Source organism: Chelonia mydas, chromosome 2 (genome assembly GCF_015237465.2).
Source record: "Chelonia mydas isolate rCheMyd1 chromosome 2, rCheMyd1.pri.v2, whole genome shotgun sequence".
Taxonomy (NCBI): Eukaryota; Metazoa; Chordata; order Testudines; family Cheloniidae; genus Chelonia; species Chelonia mydas.
Genome location: NC_057850.1, coordinates 116,930,218 through 116,957,293, shown reverse-complemented (window position 1 = coordinate 116,957,293; position 27,076 = coordinate 116,930,218). Strand labels below are relative to the sequence as shown.

The following is a 27,076-nucleotide window of genomic DNA, read 5'->3' as shown; positions in this document are numbered from 1 at the left end:
ACAAATGAATGAACCAGACAGTAAAACATACCTATGGTATTATGGATGATCACACAGTTTAAAAAGCTTACTATTGAGGAGACTAATAGTATACATAAGCAAAAGAAACTCCTAAGTAACTTCGTGATATTTAGCAGTATTGTCTAGAAAACTGTAGGTTTAAACCTAACCTTCATTTTATTTTCTTCTCCTTCCAGGCTTAGTTATGAGTCCCTTACTGCACTTGAAATACCAAATGATATGCTTCATATCATCCAGGATCTTATTTTGGATCTTCGAGTACGTTGTATAATGGTCACCTTACAACACACAGCTGAAGGTAATAAAAAAAAAAAAAAAAGAAATGTGCAGACCTACATGCATATGGTTAGGATTTTTTATTTTCTCTTTGGTTAAATCAGACTGTGTTCTAGAATTGACCATGTTCACTTTAGGTACTTGAATGAATAATAAGGTCACCTGTAATTCACAGAATCACAACGTACAAGACCTATTAGGTTATTCTATCATTTCCCTGACAATACTGTTCCCTGTCTTATGAGCCTTCCCCCCCCTCCACCTTTAATATAAGGCAGCCACTTTTTTCACTAGGTTACAGTCTTTTTTTTCAAACCAGACAAGCTTTAATTTATTTGTACTTTTTGCCATGACACAGCTATTCCATGCAATGAATCATCATTATTGCTACTCTGTTCTGTAACAGCTTGGATATTCTCAAGCTTGGATATTCTTTTCTAAGTGAGCAAATCTTAAAAACATTACACAACATTTTAGTTACAGTTTTATCAGGGATACTCATTGTCTGTCTCTAGAGTCCTGTTTAGCTCTTTGGGCTCGTGAATTCGTAGATTTTTAAGGCCAAAAGAGACCATTAGTTCATCTAGTCTAACCTGTGTAATACAGGTCATAGAATTTCAATGAGTTACCCCTGTATTTAAGCTCAATAGCTTGTTTGACTAAAGCATGTTTTCCAGAAAGAAATCCAATCTTGGCTTGAAGATTTCAAGAGATGATGCATTGGCAATATCCCTTGTTAGTTTGTTCCAATAGTTAATCATCCTCACTGTTTAGAAATATGGCACAATTTTTTTTTTAATTTAAATTCATCTGGCTTTTAACTTCCAGATACGGTTTTTGTTATGCCTTACTCCACGAGATTAAAGAGCCCTTTATTACTCAGTGTTTTCTTCCTCTTCAAGTCTCTTCTTGACCCTTTTTATAAGTTAAACACATTGAGCTCCTTCAGTCTCTCACTGTAACGCATTTTTTCCAGCCTTCAAATCACTTTTGTGTTCTTTTCTGTACCCTCTCCAATTTTTGACATCTTTTTTTAAATCTAGTCACCTTGACTGGATGCATTATTCCTGTATTGGTATCACCAACACTATATACAGAGGTAAAATCATTTTCTTGCTCATACTCACTACTTCCCTGTTTATGCATCCAGTGATCGCATTATCCCTTTTGGCCAGAGCATCCCACTGGGAGTTCGCATTCAGTTGTTCGCCCACTAAATCCTTATCAGTCACTGCTTTCCAGGATACAGTCCTATATTCTACAGGTATGAACTGCATTCTTTGGTCCTAGATGTATAACCTTGCATTTGGGTTGATTCAAACACATTTGGGTTGAATGGGCCCTGCTTACCAAGCAACCCAGATCACTCTGTATGACTCCTCTCTCCTCATCAGTATTTACCACTCTATCAGTCTTTGTCATCTGCAGATTTTGTTTACTTCCAGATTACTCATAAAATGTTGAATAGCATCAGACCCAAAACAGATCATTGCAGAACCCCACTAGAAATTCCCCTATTCAGTGATGACAACTTTGACAACTTCTTCAGTTAGCCAGTTCTTAATCCATTTATCATGTGCTTCACTAGTATTGAATAGTGCTAATTTTTTAAATGCAAATGTCAGATGGTGCTAAATCAAATCCCTTATAAAAGCATAAGTATATTAGACACCTATGCAGTTACTTTTATCAACCAAACTTGTCATCTCATAAAAAAATGAAATTTGGTTTGTTTGACAAGATCTGTTTTCCATAAAGCCATGTATATTGGCATATTTATAGTCCTATCCTTTAATTCTTTATTGATTGACTCCCACAGTCATTTTTCCTTTATTTTGCCTGCAATTGATCTGAGGCTTGCGAGCCTTATAATTACCTCGGTCATACCTTTTGTCCTTTTTTGAATATTGGCACTCATCCAGTCCTCTGGAATTTTCCCAGTTTTTCAAGATGTATTAAAAATTAGCATCAGTGGGCTAGAGATCTCTTTCCCCAACTTTTTCTTTCATATGGGGCTCATGGTGTCCACTGGTTTGATCAAACTTATTTTATTCTGTGATGGGCAGAATGCTAGACAATGTAATGATGCTCATGCTGTCTGATATATGCAAAGCAATGCAGGGAGCATTGAGCAAACAAACTGGAGCAAGCAGGGTCTCTTTCTGTTCCTCTAAACAACCTTATTTCTATTTGATACTCGCCTTATGCCCCAGTTCTTCTTCACGTGCTTACTCATATCAACTCCAGTTAGGTGGCACCGCACCTCATCTCGGCACCGCTCTACCCCGTGGCACCACTCCCCAGCATGGCACCGGTCCCCGCTTTGGCACCGCTCTACATCGTGGCACCGCTCCCCACCAAGGTGAAGCTCCACATTGCGGCACTGCTCGACCTCCCGGAACTGCTCCACATCTCACCGTCATTCCCTGCAGCGGCACCCCCCTGCACTGCGCCACCGGTCACCATCTGGACCTCGCTACCCTTCGCGGCACCCATCCCATCCGTTGGAGGAGGAGGAGGCCTCCTGGGTGCAGTCTCGCACCACTCCCTGTTGGCCGTCACGCTCCAGATCGCCCTCCCTCAGATCAGGCAGGGCATCGGGGGCATCGGAAGCACCCAGATCAAGGCCAGGGAGCCTTAGGCAGGATGCTTCGGTGCCCCATTGGCAGCCCCAGTGGCAATTTTGGACCCCTTGGGCATACCGTTAGGCCCAAGGTGCCTCTCCTGCTGTCCCGTTCAGGGTCTCACCTCCTTGAGGCAACCCTCAGCCGCCCACCTCAGGACCCATCACAAAATCCAGATCCAACCCCGCCCCCAATGGAGGCTACACCCAGTGTTCGGGAGGACCCGGTTCCAGAGGATCAAGAGGCTGTAACAGAACCGGTCCTGCTGGTGGTTTCTTCCTCCTCATCCCTTGACGAAGCGGTGGCGGGTACCTCCACATCTGGACCACCACCCAGGGCCCTGCAGGAACTCCTCCGAAGGGTGGCCGTGAATATGAACTCGGGTGGCCTTACCCATGCTAAAGACCATCCAGTCTAATGCCAAGACTATTTGGCAAACGCCTGCGTCCATTCCCCCTACGGCCAAAGCGGCTGAACGAAAATACTTTGTTCCCACTAAAGAGTATGAGTATCTCTTCACCCACCCTCCCCCATGCTCCCTTGTGGTGGAGGCGGTGAATGAGAAAGAGAGGCAGGGTCAGCAAGGCCCCGCATCCAAATCAAGAGACGCTAAATGCCTTGATATGTTTGGAAGAAAAGTTTATTCTACAGTGGGCCTCTCTCAGGATCGCTAATCAACTCGCGATCCTGAGCAGGTATAATTACAACTTGTGGTCTGCAATTCTGAAGTTCAAAGAGCTTCTTCCATCTGAGTCATGAGCGGAATTGGGGGCCATTGACGGAGAGGGCAGAGCTGTAGCCCGGACTTCCCTCCAGGGCTCTTCAGATGCCATGGACTCAGTAGCGCATACTCTGGCTTCTGGTATCGCAAACAGGCGCAACGCCTGGCTCCAATCCTCTGGTCTCACTCCGGAGGGTCAGCAAACAATTCAGGACCTTCCGTTCGATGGCCAGGGCCTGTTTGCTGAACAGACGAACTCCAGACTGCATAGCCTGAAGGGCTCCCGGAACACGATTAAGTCCCTCCGCACGCATACTCCAGCGACCTTAAGGAAGCCCTTTAAACAGCAGTCCACCCAGCAGCGTTCTTTCCATCCTAGGCCCAGACAGGACTTCTCCCGTAGGAGAAACAGATACAGTCGGAATAGGCCATCGCGCTCTCCTCCTGGGCAGGGCCAGGGGCAACCCGGCTAGTTAAGCTCCCTTCCTGAACCGTCTATCCTGCTTCTAGCATGCATGGTCCCTTATTACATCAAACTGGTGGGTGCTCCGCATGGTAGAGGCAGGATATTCTATCCACTTCTGCTCCTTCACACCTTCCCATCCCCCTTGCCCGTTCCTCTTCAGGGACCCCTCTCATGAGCAACTTCTCATCCAAGAGGTTCAGACCTTCCTCGCTCTAGGAGCGGTGGAGGAGGTTTCCCAGGAGCTCAAAGGCAAGGGTTTCTACTCCCGTTACTTCCTCATCCCCAAAGCAAAGTGGGGCCTCAGGCCCATTCTGGACCTAAGGGAGCTCAACAAGTTCATCGTCAGCTTGAAGTTCCACATGGTCTCCCTGAGCACAATCAACCTTTCCCTGGATCTGGGAGACTGGTACGCCGCCCTCGATATGAAGGACACCTATTTCCATATGTCTATCACCCCGTCTCACAGACGGTTCCTCCGCTTCATGGTGAACAAGGTGCATTATCCGTTCACAGCCCTCCCATTCAGGCTGTGCTCAGTTCCTCACGTCTTCACCAAATGCATGGCAGTTGTGGCAGCCTTTCTTCGCCGCCACTATGTGCATGTCTACCCTTACCTGGACAACTGGCTCCTTCGAGGCTGCTCTTGCCAGCAGGTGGAATCGCAGGTGCAAATGGTCAGAGAAACATTCGAACACTTAAGTATCATTCTCAACATCAGCAAATCCGTCCTCACCCCTACTCAAAGAATAGAGTTCATCGGGGCAGTCCTGGATGCGAACCAAGCAAGAGTATTCCTTCCAGAGATGCGGCACCTGGCCCTCTCGCAGATAATCAACGGCCTTTGCAGCTTTCCCACCACCACGGCGAGGCAGTGTCTCAGGCTGCTGGGTCATATGGCTTGCTGCATTTACGTGGTTCAACATGCCAGGCTACAACTCAGGCCTCTGCAAGTGTGGCTCGCGTCTGTGTACTGCCCAGGCCGCGACAGTCTGGACATAGTGCTGACAGTCCCGAGGCACACCCTTGATTCCCTGTTGTTAGGTGAGAAAAGTTACACATGAAGCAGTTATGCCAACTGAACCAAAGTCAGGCCAAGAAAGGCTGCTGGGAAAGTCTCTGAAAGTAGAACGAAGGAATACTTGTTTAAGTTACAGAGAGTGAGAAAAAAGGGGAGGCCTGCATTCCTGCATTTTTGTACGAGATGTTCTGGGAGCTGTCTTGCTGAGATACGGAGGCGCTGTTTTCCACTCCTTGTTTTTGTGTTATGTCTGTTCTTAACTCCTTGTCTCCTGGTTGACACCCATACCGATAAGAAAGTTAGTGAAGCATTATGATTTGCTAAAAGTTATCTACAATAAGGGGGTAGAAGTGCATGCATAATAGAGAAAGAGGATTTTAACTAACATAAGGGCGGGGGGGCTGCTTTATGAATAAATCTGTGACGCGACAGGACTGTCTATAAAAACCTATTAGTTTTACTTAGAGGCTGCTGGTTCTCTTTGGAGATGGGCTGCTCTCTATTGTTGTGTGCACTCTTCAATAAAGAGCTTTGTGTTTGGACCTTGCTGGTGTTGCCTGTCTCTCTCCAGTCAGACAACGAACCGTGCCGTCTGGGGTTTGAGTCCTCGACACTGTGTTGGTGGCTAGATCCCCGCATGGTAGGCGCCGGGGTTCCTTTCCACCCTCCCTAGCCCACTTTGACTCTGGTAATGGACACATCTGCGCTGGGCTGGGGAGCTCATCTCAGGAGCCTGATGACTCAGGGCTTGTGGCAGGTAGAGGAGCTGGCTTTCCATATCAACATCAAAGAACTCGGGGCGATCTGCCTCACCTGCCAAGCGTTTCTGTCCCGCTTGCAGGGCCACTGTGTAGCGGTCCTGACGGACAATACCACGGCCATGTTTTATATAAACAGGCAAGGTGGAGCCCGATTGTCTCCTCTCTATCAGGAAGCCCTTCTCCTGTGGGAATTTTGTCTAGCCCACTCCATCCTTCTCCAGGCTTCATACCTGCTGGGCGTTCAAAACGTACTGGTGGACAGCTTGAGCAGATGGTTCCTCATGCACGAGTGATCTATTCGTCCGGACATCATCGACTCCATCTTCCGCAGCTGGGGGTTTCCCCTAATCGACCTGTTCACCACACGGGCCAACAGGAAGTCCCCAAACTCCTGCTCCTTCACGGGCCACAGCCCAGGCTTGATCGCAGAAGCATTCATGATTCCATGGTCCGGTCAACTGCTATACGCCTTCCCGCCATTTCCGCTCATCCACAAGGTGCTCCTCAAGGTCCACAGGGACAAAGCAGACGTAATACTGGTGGCCCCAGCTTGGCCTTGACGGTGATCGTACCCCACCCTCATGGACCTATAGGTCCACTTACCGATACGGCTGTCTCTCACTTCCAACCTCATCTCACAGAATCACGGTCACCTTCTTCACCCGGACCTTCAGTCGCTCCACCACATGGCCTGGAGGATCCGTGGTTGAACCAGGCAGAGCTCGCCTGTTCGGACCCTGTGAGGCGGGTGCTTCTGGAGAGCCGCAAGCTGTCTACTGGGGCCACATATAGAGCAAAATGGAAGAGGTTCTCTATCTGATGTGCCCAAAGGCAGGTGCCCCCACTCCAGGCTCCCATTCCTTGTATCCTGGATTATCTTCTGTACCTGAAGGACCAGCATCTGGCATTCAGTTCTCTCAAGGTCCACCTCACAGCCATCTTGGCATTTCACCTGGGCGTTTCCAGACACTCGGTGTTCACGCACCCCATCGTGGAACATTTCCTAACAGGTTTGGAGAAGATACATCCCCCGATGAAGCCCCCTGTTCTGTCCTGGGACCTCAACCTAGTCCTCTCCCGCCTCATGGGACCTCCCTTCAAGCCACGAGCTTCCTGTTCGCTCCTCTGCCTCTCTTGGAAGGTCGCTTTTCTGGTGGCTATCACCTCGGCATGACGCGTGTCAGAACTGCAGGCCCTCACGTCTGAACCTCCATACACTATCTTTCATAAGAATAAGGTGCAACTTAGTCCTCACCCGGCCTTCCTTCCTAAAGTGGTGTCCCACTTCCATGTTAGCCAGGACATCTTTCTGCCAGTTTTCTACCTAAAACCACGTCAGCTCCCACAAACAGCAGCTGCACTCGCTGGACGTCAGGAGGGCGCTCGCTTTCTGTATTGACTGCACAAAGCCGTTCCGCAAGACAACCCAGTAGTTTGTTGCCTTGGCAGAGCGGATGAAAGGTTTGCCAGTCTCGTCCCAGTGGATCTCCTCCTGGATCATGGTTTGTATCCACACTTGTTATGACTCGGCTTAGGCCTCGTCGACAGCCTTCTTGGCCCATGTACCTCTCCAGGAAATCTGCAGGGCTGCCGCACGGTCTTCAATGCATACTTTCACATCTCACTACGCCATCGTCCACCAATCTTGGAACAATGCAGCCTTTGGCAGCGCAGTACTTCGGTCAGCGATACCTTGACTCCGACCCCACCTGCGAGGTAAGGCTTGGAAGTCACCTAACTAGAATTGATATGAGCAAGCACTCGAAGAAGAAAAAACAGTCACTCACCGTTTTTGTAACTGTTGTTCTTCGAGATGTGTTGCTCATATCTATTCCATTCCCCCACACCTTTCCCCTCTGTCGGAGTTGCCGGCAAGAAGGAACTGAAGGGGGGTCAGGCCAGCAGGGTCGTATATAGAGCGCCATATCGGCACCATTCCAGGGGCCTCCACAGACAGCCTGATGGGTACCTGCTAGAGAAAAGTTTCCGACAGCCATGCACACAGCACGCGCACACACCTAATTGGAATAGATATGAGCAACACATCTCGAAGAACAACAGTTGCAAAAAGGGTGAGTAACCATTTTTTTCAGCAAGATAGTTAAGCCTAACTTTAGGAACATGAGTAATCCTATGTGAGAAGTGAGTGGAACTACTCACTTGCTTAAAGTTAGGCATGTGCTTCAGTGCTTTACTGAATCTGGACCTCTCTGAAAAGAACAGCAATAATCATATCTGATATTTATACTGTATAATATTTTCCATTTTCAGAATATTTTGCAAATATTAATGATCATTTACGGCCCTTAACTAACTCTTGATTTCTCATGCTACGTTCACATTGTTGCCTATATTTAACTCACACTAACTGTCCATTTAGTGCCCATGAAATCCAACTAGAACACTTCCCTTGTCATGCCTTCGTTGATTATTCCTTCATATTCTTGTAAAAAGAAAACCATCCTATTTATTCGATGTAATGGCTTTAATCTGTTTGTTTTTCTAATCATCAGCCCTGTAAACTCAACCTGGGGTCTGAGAATCAAGCTGGTTTCTTTCTTTCTCATGCATCATCACTGGCAATAGAGGTCATGCAAACTAAATTATGCTAATGCCAAATTAGACAGTGAGGTTTGTACAAGTGTAATTGACTGGAATTTAGTAAACAATTCTTTTGAAGGTGCACAAGAAGGAATGTAATTCAGTTCCCTCTTTTGCAATATGCATTAAAAAGACCTATTTCTGTTTCATGCCAATCATAATTTTATTCCACTGATGCATCTGCATTAAAGAAAGAACATTAACTGCAACTCTGAAATTTTCTTGCTTGGATTATGCTGTGCCTCGTCTTTGTGTGAATAATTTTTAGTTTATTCATCTTCGTGGACGAAAGTGCTTTTACAGTGCTGCTTAATTTTCAATTCTATAATTTAAAAAAATTAATTTTTTGGACAGAATGTGTCCACATGGTACAGTGGTAATGGGGTTCTCTTCTTATATAAGCTGTGTCATAGCACTAAGCTGTACATTATTTTGTTATTGACCTGCAAACAAAATTTCAGCGGTAAATGCAATTTAAACAGTAATCTAATGGTTTAAAAAATTCAGTTTTGAAGATATTACCTTGTATTGCAGCTCTTATTTTTAGGCATACAGCCTGTGGTTATTTTGCAAATAGATTTTTGCTGGAATGAGGTTTTGTCAAACTGGAAATGACTGTGGGATGCTTATTGTCGTTCAACGATAAACGTGTTCAGTTTACAAGTAAATGGAAGAGGGTTTTTCTAGTTGACAGCCTTGTAAACTCAGCCTGGGACCTGATAGTCAAGCTGGTTTCTTTCCTTCTTATGCATCATCACTGGCAATAAAGGTCATGCAAACTAAATTATGCTAATGCCAAATAAGGCAGTGAGGCCTGTACAAGTGTAACTGACTGGAATTTAGTAATCAGTTCTTTTGATGATGAATAAGAAGGAATGTAATTCAGGTCCCACCTTTATATCTGTGTTGGAGCTGAAGGTCTGAAGGGAATAAACCATCAAAAACAAAATATAAAGTTGGCAGATTCTGGAGAAGATCTGTTGGTAACAAGTTGCTACTTTTGCATAGTCACTTTTCAGAGTATAGTGCTGCTTGAATGTACTTCAAGATGCTTCTCTGCCATAATATCAATCAATCAATCAAATCTACCAATTAGTGATGACTAGGTTGAAGGGTAAATGGGGCAACCTGCAAATGCATATAGGTACCTAAACTGTACATAACTGATTGTTATACTCCTCTTCTTCCTCTCCCCTTTCCTACCCTTCTTATGTCACTTGCTTCTTATAAGTTCTCCAGAGCCTGGATGGATTTTTCATATATGTTTGAGCAACACCTAGCACAATGGAGTCCTGATCCTGATTGATCTCAAACCAAACATATTATAAATATTTAATGTAATTATATGAGTCTTAATACTTGTCCTGATCTCTGATTAAGTTATGTACTTAATGGTTTGGTTTTTTTAACTGCATTGAGCAAGGAATAATAAAACAAACATACATTTAAATTCCCAAATATAATGCCTATATTATGGGTACCCAGCCATGATATATCCATTTTTTTAAAACAGAGGATTGTAACAGTATTTCTTTAACCTCAGGCTTTCCAGTAAAAGGTGGCTTTATGCAACTATTGCCATGCACCATACATTTTAATTCTGAAGGAGAAAGCAGCAGCAAACTATGTGTGTGTGCCATTCTTAGTCATTTGAAAAGTGGCTGAAATCTTTTAAGTATGGCCAATGTACTTGAATGCCTATTCATCACACTAAGGTGCCTGTGGTTTTCTCTCTTGTGAAGTTCAAGGAGTTTTTTATAGTGAAACCTAGCATTTTAGCACCTTTTCTTTTTACAGATGTGAAGAGGTTAGCTGAAAAGGAAGACTGGGTGATTGATAATGAAGGCTTAACATCTCTGGTGGGTACACTTTGTGTGTTTCCAGGCACCCATTTTTTGTGCATGTGGTGTAAACATGACTTGTGTAAATTTCATTTTTCTTTTCATAAATGTTAAAAGTTTTGCAGCATATTATACATTTACTTATATTTACACATGTGTGCATATGTATTTATAAAAGAATTAAATTATGGTACAAAATAAAACTAATCAGTTCCCATCTATAGTGGGTTAGAATTTAGATGGAGGACAGATTATACTCCTAAGTGAATTCTTTCTACCCTCTGTCTGCTCACTTTCTCAAATATTCATGGTGGTATAAATCCTATCACAAATTCAAAAGCTACTTTTTCTCTTCTTTCATCTTTTCCCTCTTTCAAGAGTTATTTTTCTGCTGGTGGATTTTCTTACGTGTGTTAGTCAGCATAAGCACAGTCCAAAGTAGTTTTTTAAAAACTAGATAAATTTCAGCTTATAAATGGAGTTTTCAAAAGCAGTGTCTTCCGTCCCAGTGCTGCAGAGCCATATGTGAATAATCTTTATTTATGTAAGTAGCAATTCATGTCAGTGGACTACTAACATGAGTAAGGATTACTCATGTGAGTAAAGCTTTGCTAGAGTCGGTCCTTTAATATGAGTAGAATGTAAAGAAGGACATGGAGAAGAGGCTAGTATGTATATAAATTGAGAGGGTTGGGGGGGGGTTAATGTGCCCCCATAAAGTTTTTACTGACCTTCCTTAGTAAGGTTGTGTTGAGATTTTTTTAAAAAAAGTTTCTTTTTTAGCTATGGATGTTCTGCTAAAATACAGAGTTTGTTTTCTCAGGTTGTGACAAGTTCAGTCCACGTCACAGTGCTTCATAACTTAATGGGTTCGTTACCATGGAAGCTGGACTGTAGTAGATATAAAAAGTTGCTTTTCTGGAATAATGAGAAATTTAACTGAGAGCCAACTAATTTAGGAGGTTGCTCACAGACAAACAATAAATGACTTGAAACCATATTCAAATAAATTAATGAGGTGCTTTCGGGAAAGAAATAGTAATGACTAATGGCTAAAAGATGACAAGCACATTGTAGGCATGACTTAAAAACAATCTGAGAAAGCAGAAATGGCTGTGGGAGGATTAAGATGTATTATATAAGACAGTACTTGGTAGGCCATCCGCCTGAAGTTGTGCTTGTGTGTTACTATAAATACATTTGAATGAAGTTGAGTAGGAGGGTGTGAAGCATTCCAGATATACATAATGTTGGAAGGAGTGTTGTCTGGTTATTAAAATAGAGTACTTGGAGTCCTGATTTCTGGGTTTCATTCTCAATTGCAACATTCTCTGGTCATTTCAGTCCAGACCAGTGCCCCATTTCCTTCTTCCATCCAGATTTGCATACATGGTCATTCTTTTGTAGAACTAATAATTCTAAAAAAAAAAAACCTTATTAGTGCTTCTTTACTGTGCTCCAAAGCTATCGCTACCCTAGGATTTTTTGCAAAAATTTCCCACCAGTTTATCTCTGCCAGCAGCAGAAACAGTGGGAGGATTGCTAGTGTCTGTGGGTCTTTAGGGAGCTGCCACCATCTTAAGTGTGGTGTCATCTAATCCTGTTCAGAGCATGACATGGTGCTTAAAATATTGGTAACTGCTAATGCCTTGTTTATGTGAACAATCCCATTGTTGCCACCATTGGTGGATCTGAATCAGTTGTTGTAATGATGGGAAACCTTAGCAAAATTTCTGAGGGTAAACAAAGCCAGAGAGGGCCTTTGGAGACAGCTTAAGCTTAAACTATATGTATAAAATGCGTGCAAAAAAATTAGTTATTAACATCGTTGATATTTATACAGCTGTTAAGACATATATTGGGATACTGTTGTCAGAAACCTACAGCCATGGGGTCTGTAATGCACACAGGTTAATGTAGAGAAGCTTTATTATTTTCTTTGCAGGCAATAAAAATCTACATGAGAACAAAAATGAAAGGAACATCATTTTACTTTTCCACTGAAGCCCTTTTTCTGCCAATTTAGCTCTCTTTCTCTGCTGTATGCCTTCAGGAGCTTTGTTCTAAAAATGAATAAATAGCATTTTAGCACAGTGCTTTAGATTTTCAAATTGCTCTACAGACATGAATCAATCCTCATGACACATATGTGAGGTGGATAAGTGTTATCCTAATGTCCTAGGTTGGGGAAACGGAAGTGAAGTGACTTACCCTAAGCTACACAAAGGGTAAAGGGCAGAATGAGGAGTTAAACTTCGAAGTTTCTGGCTCCCATTTTTGAGCCAAATCAACTGGATTGGTGTCCCTTTTTCTAGGATGGAGATAGCTTTCTCACTGTCATGTTCCCCTCGGGAAACACAATTTCCTCCCTAGTGCCATCAGGTGGTCTCAAACCAGAGTGGCACAATATCGAGCAAGAGAGGGGGATAAGGGGAGATTGGCTAACAGGGATAATGCTACCAATTCATTTGCATCTAGATTTATACACGAAGCAATTTCTGAATAGACAAGGTTGCCTGACTTCCAAACCAATCCACTCCTAGTTGTTCTTGTTGATTTCATGATAGTGAAATCATAATGGTGAATTTGTGATGTCCTAGAATGACCCTACTAAATTTAAATCCTGGCCCTGTTAGTCAATAGGACTTCTGCTATTGACTACAACGGGGCCAGGATTTTACCCCCAGACTTTTCCTGAGTAGCCAGCTGTGCAATCACAAACAAGGTCTAAGAAGTTCACTGCAGGCTTAAGGCGAAGAAACCGTTCAGTGCAAGAACCCCTCATTCACATACTTGCAAAGGAAATTGATCTGTGTAATTATTTTTGTTTGCTTCAGTATTAAAGTACATCATTAAAACAAGGGCTTTCTGTAGTATATGTATCATGAAATTTGTAGGGGGGGGTTTCCATATTGGATCAGTAAAAAATGAGTATCTTCTCCATTACTGTAAAAAAAAAAATGTGTGTATTCGTAGTTTGTATAGCATACATTGCACATTCATTTAGGAATTCAAAAATCTTTTTACTTTCAGCCATCCCAGTTTGAACAATGCATTGTGCATTCCTTGCAGTCGCTCAAGAGTGTTCTGGACTGCAAACCTGGAGAAGCCAGTGTAAGTCTTGCTGTGTACTTTATTTTCTTTCCTTGTATGTAAATTGTTATTACATTTAAAAGCAATTACTGTATAAATATGTTTTCATTATGTATTATTAGTGTTTGTGAATAATACAGAGAGGCTGTTATAAAATGAATTAAGAAATTACTCAAGCTTCACAATACTTTTTCTTCTCTTTGACCAAAAAAAAAGCCCTTGCAATATTCAGTCAGTTTTCAAATTGCACTCATATTTGGGGGCAAAAAGTGAACTGTACTTAAATGTAATTTTTTATATTAAAGGCTGTGACCTGTAGCTTTCAAATGGCAGCAGGTATGATCTTATGGTGTAGGTACCCTTGAGAGCCAGTTATAAATACATATCACAACTAGACTTCATTTGGGACATAACTCAACCCTTTGTTTTCCCTACTCCAGTATGCCACATGATAGCGTTATCCCCAATTGTTTACTGCCTTCGGGACCTGATTCCATTGACTTCAGGAAGACATAAGAGTATTCTTCAGCAGATGCTTAGCATCTCATAGGATTGGGTGCTGTTGCTCTCTCCTTCTTTGTCCCATGTACGACAAAGGTATCCTATTCCCCCAATGAGGGTTCCCCAGAAGAACCCAAAAGAGGATATTACTTCACAATTAATCCCTCCCCATGAGATGAATTTCACATGCTAACAAAGATGATCTTGAGAAGTCCCAAGAGCTTCTGCTATCGCCCAGTTCTCTGTTTTCTCTTCAGCTTCACTAGGTTTCCCCCATCCTACACGTTGCTACAATCCTTTTTCTCCAAGTTTCTGTGACATACAGGATGAAGGAAATCTAGCTATTACTTTCCCTTCCACTCACTTATTCTTTCTCCCACCTTTTTTTAATCAGTTTCACTTTCATGGTATGGAGAACTGGAATTCCAGGTAGCATCATGTGCCAGTATTGTTCCCATCATTGTGTTTCCCCTTCACTATAGGATGCCCACACGCCCTATCCATTGTGTTTGTACATAGGATTTGTTCTACCAGCCACTCTTCATTCCCTGGGGAGTCTCACAAGAGCAGTGTATACAGAGAAACTAGGTTTGATATTTATAACTCTTCCCTTTCTTCACTTCCTTTGGAAGAGGGCCTTCTGAAGCTATTCCACTGAAGTTATATGGTTGTTTCTTCAGGTTTTCCAGCAACATAAAACACAGGAGGATGTGTGCCAGCTAAGCACTGGTATCATGCAGGTAATTTTAAACTGGAATTGGGGATCATAAATGAGTGATTAAGGGCTTATATTGTATCCATTGCTCCCCAAAAAGTAATAAAAGGTGATAAGATGTCAGATACTGTTTAATTCAGATCATCCAGACATAAGTGTTATCTTAACTTCAAATTACAGTAACTCTTAAGGATAATGATGCTTAATGTTTCCTGGGGTTTCTAAGGCCCTAATTCATCAGAGAAACTAAACGCTTCAAGCATATACCTGAAGCATTAGCTTAACTTCAAGCATTTTCTGGGTTATTAATTATATATTAAAAGATTAACTTAAAATTTGGTTGCAAAGAGCACCGGTTTCTAATATGAAACTAAGGGCAAGCTCCTGAGCTGGTATAAATTGGCATAGTTCCGTTGCAGTCAGTGGAGCTATGCCAGTTTACAGCTGAGGATCTGGCCCTTAGTTTCATATTAGAAACCAGTGCTCTTTGCAACGAATTTTTGAGGTAATCTTTTAAATGTATAACTAATAACCCAGAATTTTTTTTAAGATAATAAAGCAACACCCATCAGTTTTAACAATTGTTTGTATTGTGTTATCAAGTGAAATCTCACAGATCAGACCAAAGAAATGATGCGTAGTGGTGCTTAAGAGATGTTTGCTTTGGGGACTCTGTTGAAGCACTTTAAAGCCATTAAAGATACGTTCCTTGTAAACCAATGGACCCCCAGTCCTCTGATTTGGGAGGTCATTTAGCAAGATGAGAGATAGTACAAGAAATAGCACAGATCTTTTTTTCCATAGCAAAATAAAGGCTGACAAGATCATGAAAACATTTGCCTGGCTTAATTTAAAATGCTACTGTTTTCAGTTTTTTGAGGTTTAAGAAAATTGGGTTATTTGTGATTATTCTGCTTAGATGAGCTGCAGTTAAAAATTCAGTTAAGAAAAATTAAAATATTTTACAGGTTTTGTACCAGTAGTTCAGCTCTGATGGAAAATTCAGATTATTTTTTTTATTATTATTTGATAGGTTTTTATTGATTGTCTGGAACAACTGAGCACCAAGCCTGATGGTGATGCAGATACCACACAGTAAGTAAAATAACACATTTGGAATATTTGAAGTTGCAAATTTCAGCATAAAATTGTCTGTTTTTTACTACAAGGTTTTCCTCACCAGTATTCCTGAGGTATATGTAATAAACAGCTTTTGTGAACAATTTTGGCTTTGACCAAAAATGCCATGGAGCCAAATAGAATGTTTTTATACCAAAAAAAATGAAATACAGATTTGAATAAGATAATGAAATATGATGAATATTAAAAAGTTATTTTCTTAGTAGCTATTGTAGTGCTTAATGAAAGCTAGCTTATTCAAAATCCCTCTGCTTGATTCCCAAAGAGAATCATCTTTCTAAAGGTTGTAACTGTTACACCAAACTAGCCCATTTTTTGTTCTAACGTTAATATCTGTGCCTGGTGGTTTTTGTCACAGCTATAGCTTCCAAGCAGTTTATATGAAAGAAGTTGCCACTGTCATTGAATAACATCTACCAATGGGGAATGGTATTTTCCTTGCTTTGCCCTCTGTCTTGGGCATGTTCATAACTCCTATCAACATATCTACTAAATTGTTGACAATTTTGCTTTTATTCCATCAACCACTAATTTCAGAGCTCTGAGGAGTCATAAGAACCTGAATTTCTGTATCCTGAAAGACCACCTGTGTTTTTCTCTTTACTTGGTTTACCTTTATTTGGTGTATAAGAGTAGTGAACAGAAACTATTTTATTGTAAATCAAAGAAAGTGCAGAAAGGTGCGACTCCACCTTCCGCCCTCCCCCAACATGATTGCTGGAATGGCAGTACCTGTTCCCAAAGCTCTTGATCAGTTTGTGGGTGATTTAGAAAAGCTCTACAGCTCATTCTGCCTTCTGTTCCATGGTATGAGATGCTCTGACACAGCACTCCAACTTTTTCTATAGTCTTTTCAGCTGAACCCAGCACTACAGCCGGTCAGAACATTTTTGACTAAATATTTTTCATCAAAGCCATATTGATTTTGATGAGATTTTTGACAAGAAGGTCTCTGAGGTCCAGGGTGGGCTGACTGACTCTCGGGGGGAGAACCCAAATTGAAGACCAGATATTTTTGATTTAAAAAAATGGAATTTAAACCCAATTCAATTTTGCAAATATGTTTGAAAGGTTTTGGTTTTGTTCCATTTGGAACCTTGTTCTGCATGTCAAAACCTCGAAAGTTATTGAGAAATAGAAATGTTGTTCTCCAGCAAGCACACATCATAGCTGATTTGTAAATGCTTAGAGTAAAAAGAATACTCTCCGATTCACTTTTTTCAAAATATTTTCAGTCTTTCAGTTGACATTTCATCTCCTGATTTATTTGGAAGCATTCATGAAGACTCTAGTTTATCTTCCGTAAGTGTGGCTTCTAGTTAAAATGTCTTATTGGGGTAAAATTAAATGTTGAATAAGGCTTTTATCTTTTACTGTGTGTCTTTTGTAATGCATTTGTGTTTTCCTAAGTCACTTTTTACAAAATAATATAAAACTTTACTAACTGCATGGTTATCAGAAAAGCTAATATAATGGTATCTCGAGCTTTGGATTGTTGGGTATTCAGCATATTTCCTACAGATTCTTACTCATGAATTTTATTTAAAAACATAACTGTTGCAGCCAGGTCCTCAATGGGTATAAACTGGCATAGCTCTATTGACGTCAATGAAGGTAGCACTAATTTATACCAGTTCAGGGTCTGGCCCTTGATGTTTAGTTAAAACTCAAGTGCGAATATCTGTATCCGTAAAACAGGTAATTAAATTTCATTTATTTATTTTTAGAACATAGAGATAAATGTGTAAAATAATGTAGTTTGCTTTGGTAAGTCATCTTCCTTATAGTAGAATGTGTTGTGGTGCATGAGAGACTAGAAAAAGTTGCTTTTCCATAAAATTCCTAATGTTGCATTTTTTTTTTGTCCCAGTTATTTGAACTAATGCATTCCCAAAGAGTACATACCCCCAGCACAAGGGCTACTGAAACATATAAAGTTATGCCCTTCAAAGAATGAATTTGAAGCTCTTATTATGTTTTTAATAATCTATTTCCTGCAGAATTTAGAAACTTTTAAGGGCCCAACCTATATCCCTTACTTTCATGAGTAGTCTAACTGCAATTAGTGAGAAAAGACTTGTAGGATTAGACCCAGAGTTCTAAATTCTGAAATTTAATAATAATTTAGTCCTCATATCATTCTAATTCTCCAAGTACTGTGTGAATGTTAATTAACTTTTATCAACCTATTTTATTTTCCTGTGTTGTTGAAGTCCGTGTAACGTTTTGAGGGTTTTTTCCTCCCAAACAAATGGTTCAGTGCTTTTTCAGCAAAAAAATCATTGCCAGTAACCCAATATTTTTGACCAGCCGTATGGCTTATACAATGGAAAAATAAATTTGGTTAAGAATTATTTTGAAGCTTCAAATGAGATATTAATAAACAAAAGTAGGAAAGAGTAGTAATTTCTATATTTGGCACTTAAGAGTTTTAATCTGTAGATTTCAAAACACTACAAGTATCAATAAGGGTTATTATTCCCCATTTACATATGGAGTAGCTGAGTATTATGGAGTAGAGAGTATTAAGTGACCAGCCTAGGATTTTTCATTGTATTTTGACAGTTTGTGTTGAATATTGTATATACAAATAATGGTAAATTAATTCAAGTAGTAGGCAGATTAATGGGTACACATTTATTACACTAGTCATTGTAGTTCATTACTGGTTGGTAAGACAGCTGGGAATTTATCAGGAATTGCAGATCTCATTCTTAATAAGATATTGACTTCCTTCACACCTCACTATGGTAATTTATCCTCAGAAAGTTTTCATTTTTAAAGCACTTTGCAAATGATTGTCCTGAACTCTCTTCTGAGGTAGGAAAGTATTTTCCAGGTAGGGAAACTGAGGAATTTAAGTGACTTGCACACAGTTGCACAAAAAGTCACCACCAGAGCTGAGTTTATAATTTGGGAATTCCTGTCAACCAATTACCTCCTGAGAAAAACTAGATCTTGCCTCTCTTCCAGGTAACCTATTGTTGCACTAGTCTCATGGACCAACAATCTTGATATAACCTAATTCAATATCTGTTTTGAACCATATTTGATTTTTAAAACAAAATAATTGGAGAGCAGAGATGACTTACAATGTTTCAAATTATATGCAGAAATGATTTTGAGATCTGTAAGTCTTTGATTTAGTTTAATTTGGAGGATGGGAATGCATTTGTTTAATATCTGTTTTGCTTCCTTTGCTTGAGTGTTAAAACCGAATTCTTCAGCCAGTTTCATATGAAAGTGAAGATTTTGGTTTTATTTTATGGTGGTCATCGTTTTTAACAGGTTACTAGAAAAAAACAGTAAAATGCAGAAACCGCTTCTTGGAAAGCTGTTTGTGGCTTACTTTTTGGAATGGGAGCTGAATCACAGATCTGTATTAGTCACAATTATTCCAGTGAATACTTTCAGACAACAAAGCCCATAAGAAAAAGTGCCCTTATTGAATCATTGCATCCAGTGTTAACAGTTCTTAGGATTTTGTTTACAAAACTATTTGTTAGCTATATTTTATTTATCAGCATGCTTATCATATGACTGTTGTCATTCAAGTGGACAAAACATTTTCCATGATCAAAATATGTATAAACATAATAATGCACAGTTATCCCTGATATTTCCTAATTACTGTTCATTTTTCTTCCTTAAAACATCTCTTGATTTAGGAGCAAAGGCTTTTAATTGTACTCAGTAATTGCTGCTATCTGGAACGTCATACTTTCATAAATATAGCTGAACACTTTGAGAAACATAGCTTCCAAGGAGTTGAAAAAATAACTCAAGTAAGCAAGAATATTAAAATGAAATTGCTACAGATGTATCATTACTTTGGGGGGGGAGTTTTTTTTCCTTGTCAAAGGTATTAAATTAAGTCTTAGTACAATCAACCAGAATAAATATTACTTAACCCTCCTACAAGTGAATGGGATTTTAAGCATCAATTTAAAAAGCAATAATTATAATAGTAATAATTAATATGTCTTTGTGTTTGTGTGTGGTTTAAATAAATAGTGTAGCAAATGTGAGCACTTGTTAAAGACTTGTATATTCATAGGCTATGTTTATCTGATTTCTGAGTAAAGCTTTTTAATGTCACTGTGTTTTCTTGATGCAAAGAATAAAAAGATCATAATCTCAAAATACATTTGATAGATTAAATAATCTAGTAATCTCTACCACTTGACAGCTCTTGTTCATAAACTAGATCAGGGATTTTTTTTTTTCAAAGAACGAAAATGTCAAGGTGGGCGGCTATAGATGTCTCATTTTCCTGCCTTTTTGTAATGATTAATCATTTTTTATGAGAAATGTTATGACTTAGAATCTTTATGGCCATATAGTTGGTTTATTTCCAGAAATGTTTGTTGTTTGAAAGTAAAATGTTATCTCTTCCAGTACAGAGTATTTCTCTACAAACTGATGCTTCTACTACACAATGAACTCTCATAGCCGTTCCAGTGAATGTGTTTGAACTTTTGTGGCTGGAATAATTTTGAATATCATTCAAATGGGGTTTGAAATTATTTGCATTGTTAGTATAGTATACAAAATTGCTCTAGATTTCTCCCTTCACGCTCAACTATACTGAAATGCTTAATAAAGTGCTGAGTTAGGTACTGGTAGTGTGGTGACTATGTAGGCAAATGAGGTGCCCATTATATATTCCGCAATTGATCTTGAACAGCCACATTAAAGTATTGTTCTTTTTTTTTAATTTTTATAAAGAACAAAATTCAAATATTGAAGTAACTGAACAATTTAAAATCTATATTAACCCTTTAATGACCATGGACAATGCAGTACTGTATATACAGTACATATATACAGTACTAGATGGTATATATAGTAGCAGATGATATTCGCCCAAGTGTTTTGAAGGAACTCAGATGTGAAATTGCAGAACTGATAACTGTGGTATGTAACTCATTGCTTAAATCGGCCTCTGTAGCAGATGACTGGAAGATAGCTAATGTAACACTGATATTTTAAAAAAGCTCTAGGAGTGATCCTGGCAATTACAGACCAGAAAGTGTAACTTCAGTAGCAAGCAAACTGGCTAAAACTATAGTAAAGAACAGACTTATCAGACACAATGATGAACACAATATGATGGGGAAGAGTCAACACAGCTTTTGAAAAGGGAAATCCTGCCTCACCAATCTATTAGAATTCTTTAAGGGTGTCAACAACAATGTGTGAACAAAGGTGATCCAGTTGATGTAGTGTACTTGGACTTTCAGAAAGCCTTTGGCAAGGTCCCACAGCAGAGATTCTTAAGTAAAGTAAGCAGTTGTGATAATAAGGAAGGCCCTCTTATGGGTCAGTAACTGGTTAAAAGTAGAAGAAAAAGGGTAGGATTAAATGATGAGTTTTTACAATGGAAAGAGGTATATATTGGGGTCCCCTGATGATCTGAACTGGGACCTGTGCTGTTCAGTGTATTCATAAATGATCTCGAAAAGGGGGTGAACAAAGAGGTAGCAAAATTGTAGACAATACAAAATTACTGAAGACAATTAGTTCCAAAGCTGATTGTGAATATTTTCACAAAATTGGGTCACTGGGCAACAATATGGCAGATGAAATTTAATGTTGATAAGTGCAAAGTAATTCACTTTGGAAAAAATAATCCCAACTATTCATATAAAATTATGGGTTCTAAATTAGCTTTTACCATTCAAGAAAGAGTTCTTAGAATCATCATAGATAGTTCTCTGAAAACATTGGGTCGATGTGCACAGGAGTCAAAAAAGCAAACAGAATGTTAGGAAAGGGATAGATAATAAGAGAGAAAATATCACAACGCTCCTATATAACTCCATTGTACACCCACACCTGGAATACTGTGTGCAGTTCTGGTTGTCTCATCTCAGAAAAGATATATTAGAATTGGAAAAGGTATAGAGAAGGGCAACGAAAATTATTAGGGATATAGAACAGCTTCTATATGAGGAGAGATCAAAAAGATTACTTTAGAATAGAGATGACTGAAGGGGGTTATGATAGTGGTCTATGAAATCATGAATAGTGTGGAAAAAGTGAATAGAGAAGTGTAATATATCCCTTCACAGCACAAGAACCAAAGGTCACCTGATGAAATTAATAGGCCCTAGGTTTGAAACAAACATAACAAAGTATTTCTTCACACAACGTGTAGTCAACCTGTGGAATTTGTTGGTAAGAGATGATGTAAAGGCTAAAAGTATAATTGGGTTGAAAAAAGAATTAGGTAAGTTCATGGAGGATAGGTTCGTCAAAGTCTAAAGCCAAGATGGTCAGGAACACAACCCTGTGCTTTTGGTGTCCCTGAACCTCTGATTGCCAGAAGCTGGGACTGGCTGAGAGGGGATGAATTATCCAATAATTGCCCTGTTCTGCTCATTCCTTCCGAAGAGTCAGGCCCTGGCCACTGAAGAAGACAGGATGTTGGGTTAGATGGATCGTTGGTCTGACTCAGCACGGTCGTTATATAGATGTTCATAGGGTGATCATCAGGGCCATATTAGTACCTAGATGGATAGTTAGATTATCCTTCTAAGAGTTCATTTGGTAGCCAGTTTAGAAAACAACAGTGTTTAAAGCACACATTGAGTGTTAACTGAATAACATTAATGTTTCATATTAAGTACTGAACAGATAACTTATAGGAGGTCAGGCAACATGCTGCTATTGCACAAATACCATGAAAGAAAATAGAATAGTATTTTGGCTGCAGTTGTAATTTTTGGGAGTTGCTATGTCCACTAATTCCTCATGGACTGATTAGCGGTCAGATTAGATGATCATGATGGTCCCTTCTGACCTTAAAGATTTATGAGTCTCTGAGGTGACTCATCTAGTCATATTTCCATGTGAATGCCATCAGGCACTCAACATTTATATGTTCTTTTTTCTGTTTATTCAAAGTACGTTCAGTCTTTCATATCTCTTGTAATAGGTTTACATAGATGCATTATCAGATGAAGTGTTATTTTCAGCCATTCAGGAGTGAGTTCAGATAAACAGAAGTGTAGGAAGTGACAGCTACTGTCTGTACTGACAAATCTCTTTTCTCCTATAGTTAAGTAGAATTACACTGTTTTGTTGCAGTATCACAGATAAGCTTAGACGGGGGAACAAACAACCACAGCCTGTAACATTATTCTTGCACAATCTGTCTTTGTCAAATCCAGGGAATGCACCATACTGTATTGTAGAAATAGTCAAGCAATTCCAGGGAGCAGTTTTACACCTCTTAAAACACTAAACACTTTTTATGGGAAACCTGCCAAAGCCCTGAAAGATTTTTTTAACTTAACAGTTCTAGGAAGTACAGACCAGATCCTGACTTCAGTCAAGATCTAACCTAATTAGCATTATCTTCTTGATTGACCCAGAAATATTTCATTTTAAGGTGGAAATAGTCTAAAACATTTCTGTCCACAAGAAATCTTTCTTTTTTTATAAAAGACCAAAAGATTCACTAATCGCACCCATGGTGACCTCATCGCTAAATGATACCAGTTGGATTGATTTCAAGATGCTTCTCTTTTTTTTATAGGTTAGTGGGAATATGAATGCTTCTTTCTGGTGTTTGTGTGTCAGGGGTATTCCGTTGTGTATTAGATACTTATGGAAACCTTTCCATTGAGTTCAGTGGGCATCAGAGAGGCCCTAAGTTACACAACATTCATTGCCTATAGAATGACTAAAGTCAAAGTACTTCACCACTGTTTTAAAAACCTGGCTCTGCATCAGTGATGTGCAAATTTTGTAGCACAGAGGGCCGAATTGTCAGCTTCCCAGGATCCTGAGTGCCATCGTTAATTTGCATATATATTTATATATAATTTTAGTTGAAGATGAATGCACACATCTCTTTCTTATGGAGTCTTGTAAGTGTATACGGTGCTTTCCAAATCACATAGACGCAGACTTGAACTCTTGAGGACTCCAGAAGTGGGAGGGCATTTGTAATGGAGAATTCATGGCTAATTCACCAAACACAGTCCTATGGCTAAAAACAACCCAAAACTGTACTGGAAGTGGAAAGGATAGAAGCAAACAAATCATATATGGAGTGAGTTAAGGCTTGCAGAATGAAGATGAGGGTGAAATAAAAGGCAGAATGAACTAATGCTTGAGAAAGTGGGAATATAAATTTGAGCTGTTGCTCTATAATTAAAATTACAAATGAGTTTCCCTTATAAATCCCAACTCCCCACACCTCCACCCTAAGATCCACACTAAAAAAGTATATCTACCTGATAGTTAGTGGTTTGCAGTGTTGTTGTATCCATGTTACTCCGTGGATATGAGAGAGACAAGGTGGGTAAGATAATGTCCTTCAGTATCGATATTTGGAGCTCTAAAGTTTCTCTTTCACCAGGAGAAGTTGGTCCAATAAAAGGTATTACCTCACACACCTTGTGAGTCTCATAGTAGGTTAGATCTGGTGCTGAGGTAGAATTTTTCTATACATTATGAACTGAAGTGGAAAAGGGGCTAGGTAAGTGTGCCATTTTGTAGCCACCTCCCCCCACCCCCCAAAAAAAAAAACAGAAATCCAGAGAAATATAAAAGTATGGGATTTATGCACAAGACCAAACTTTTGTTCTTTAGATTCTAAAGTTCCTAGCTGACTCATGGACATGAAAATAGAGACCTTAGCTTGTATCACTATCCCTTTTCCTTACAGAGCTAAAGCTGAAAATGTAACCTGTCACTAAGAGACTTGTCCACTTGTCCATGGGGGCGGTGGGGGCGATTTTTCTATTAAAAGGTTCTTGAGGGAGGCTGCCAATCCTAAGACTCTCACAGGCAGGAGCAGGAAGAGGTGGGGTAGGTCTCTGTGAGGGTTCTCCCCTTTGCAAAGTTCAGAAATTTCACAGGAAGTGGGTGGTGGGGAGGTAAGGAATTGCATCCCTGACCTTTTCCTGAGGCCCAGTTCTCACTGCCTTCCTGAATATTCCCCTCCTGCCAATCTCCTGAGCTCCTTTTTATGATCCTTTGTGGTTCTCAGCTGTTGGACTCACTTCTGACAAAGCTCAAGAGGTTTGCTAGGTGGAGAAAGCAGGAAAGCACTAGTGTACGCTGCTCCTGAGCACCAATTTCTCCCATTGGACTCCTCTGCTGCTGGGAGCCTCCATGCCCCCACCAATATACCTGCTTTCTCCCATTTCACATTGCCCTCCAGAACTCCTGTTTCTCTCCCCATATCTAGCTCAAGAGACCTTCTCTCACCATCTACACCACCATCAGACCCAGTGATTTGTGATTAGAGTGCTCAGGAACAGATTAGGTGTGTAGGAGGAGAAGGCAGAGCAACAGAAGCATCAGTGATTTCCTCCTTGCTTCATTCAGTGAATCTTTGAGTGGTTTTCTGCACAGGAACTCCTATCTGATAAGTCTGCATGGGAAGACGGCAGTGAAGTACTAGGTGTCGTCCCTCCCTTCCCCCCCCAGCCTTTTACTTCTGTTCTCCTGGGTTTGTCTTGAGCCTTCTCCTCTCACCTGAACACCTCTCATCCTGGAAGTCCCTAAACCTCACAGTGACTGAGTGACATTTAAAAAGTTTTACCTTGAAATCTGATAAGCTCTATCAACAAGTGGTCCCATGGCATTTTCTGCATGACTTGTTTAAGTAGCATTCATGGTTGTTAACTTTCTACTACTTTTAGTATTGTCTACATTTCAGGTTTCACATTATGTTCTGGAATTGCTTTAGAAAATGTAACTGTCTTGTGTAGTTATAATAAGAAGAAAATACTTGTACAGTATTGAAAGAGGTACAGTCTTTAATTTAAATATAGCGAGCAAGTGAAACGTACACATACATGTATCTCATTGACTAATCTTTTTGTAAGAGCATTTCACGGTTTAGTTACTTTATTTGGAGGTTTCAGTAATTGTAGTGCTTGTATTTATCTGTATTTGCACAAAGGAAAGAAGAGCACATCCTTGCTCCATACAGTAGCCAAAAGAGCTGCAGCTTATTGTTTTGTTGTACAAGGATACTTTAAAATAGTACTTGAAATGAACTTTGACTAAACTGCTAGGAGGTCACAGATCTGAATTTTTCAAAAGGATTAAACTCTATATACAATGAATAATAAAAAAAAATCCACAGTTACATTAGGTGGGTTAAAAATATGATAAAGATTTTAAGCATTCATGTTTCAGGACATAAGCCAACCACTAAAGGCTTGATGCTGCTCCCATTGAAGTCACTGGCAAAATTCCCATTGCCTTCAGTGATGCCGGATCAAAACCTAAATGACAGAGTTAGGAAGAAATTATGCTTATGGGAAGGTTATTCCATGATTCTCCGCTATGGAGTTTCTTTCATCTTTCTGTGAAGCATCTGATACTGGACTAGTCTGCCCAGTGATGTGATCCAGTATGGAAATTCTTAGAGTCAAAGAGATACTGTTTAAAATTATAAGGTTGTAAGCATATGGCATGTTTCCTAAAAATCAAAGAGAAGACGAGCCATAAATTCGTGGTGATTATTCTTGCTTTCATAATTAATGGATAAATGTACTTTTCTTTTTGCTTTGATTTTAGATTAGTATGGAATCCTTAAAGGAGTTGGATCAAAGACTGTTTGAAATTTACATTGAATTGAAGGCAGATCCTATAGTTGGCTCATTAGAACCTGGCATTTATGCAGGATATTTTGATTGGAAAGATTGTCTCATTCCAACAGGTACAATATCTGTTTAATAATTATTCTAACAGAGGCTGAGATGAATTGAGATTTAAAAATCTGATGTTTAATTACAAACTGTTTTCTCCTCTGGTTTTTCTTAACATTTCATTTAAAGTTGTTTTTCAGATATTTTACTTTACAATTCCTGAATCTCTTTTCAGATGCCCTCAAATGATTATAGCATCTTTTATCATTGATGTTTTTCATGATGATTTTGCTTCATTGCTAATATATAAAGGAATAATTATGAAAGACGACTTTGCCATTTTTTCTTTTGAAATTCATTCGGATTTTTTGGCATTCTTTTGTAAAGAATCTGGTCACTTTTTAACAGCCCTAACTGCAATTCTGAAAAGGTGAAAGTTATAAGAAAATGTGTAAGTGTAGCATTATAACAGTAGTTCAGAACAAAAATTAAACCATAGAAGGATTCATAGATTCCAAAGCCAAACAGGGCCATTGTGATCATCTAGTCTGACCACCTTCCTGTATAACACAGGCCATCAAAGTTCCCCCAAAATAGTTCTTATAGCATATCTTTTAAACAAAAATCCAATCTTGATTTAAAAATTGCTAGTCATAGAGAATCTACCATGACCTTTGGT

At 39.8% G+C, this 27,076-nt stretch overlaps 1 protein-coding gene across 4 annotated transcripts in view; it reads left to right on the top strand.

Annotated features, from left to right (window-relative positions):
- The window catches only part of EXOC2 (exocyst complex component 2), a 188,979-nt gene that overhangs the window by 107,871 nt on the left and 54,032 nt on the right, over positions 1–27,076 (top strand). For all 4 annotated transcript variants that reach the window (XM_037893243.2, XM_043540186.1, XM_037893242.1 and 1 more), the window contains 8 exons: positions 198–319; positions 10,286–10,347; positions 13,363–13,443; positions 14,604–14,663; positions 15,672–15,733; positions 17,014–17,080; positions 19,447–19,563; positions 26,327–26,468. In XM_037893243.2, coding sequence (XP_037749171.1) covers positions 198–319; positions 10,286–10,347; positions 13,363–13,443; positions 14,604–14,663; positions 15,672–15,733; positions 17,014–17,080; positions 19,447–19,563; positions 26,327–26,468 — 713 coding nt within the window. The remainder of the gene's footprint in view (positions 1–197; positions 320–10,285; positions 10,348–13,362; positions 13,444–14,603; positions 14,664–15,671; positions 15,734–17,013; positions 17,081–19,446; positions 19,564–26,326; positions 26,469–27,076) is intronic.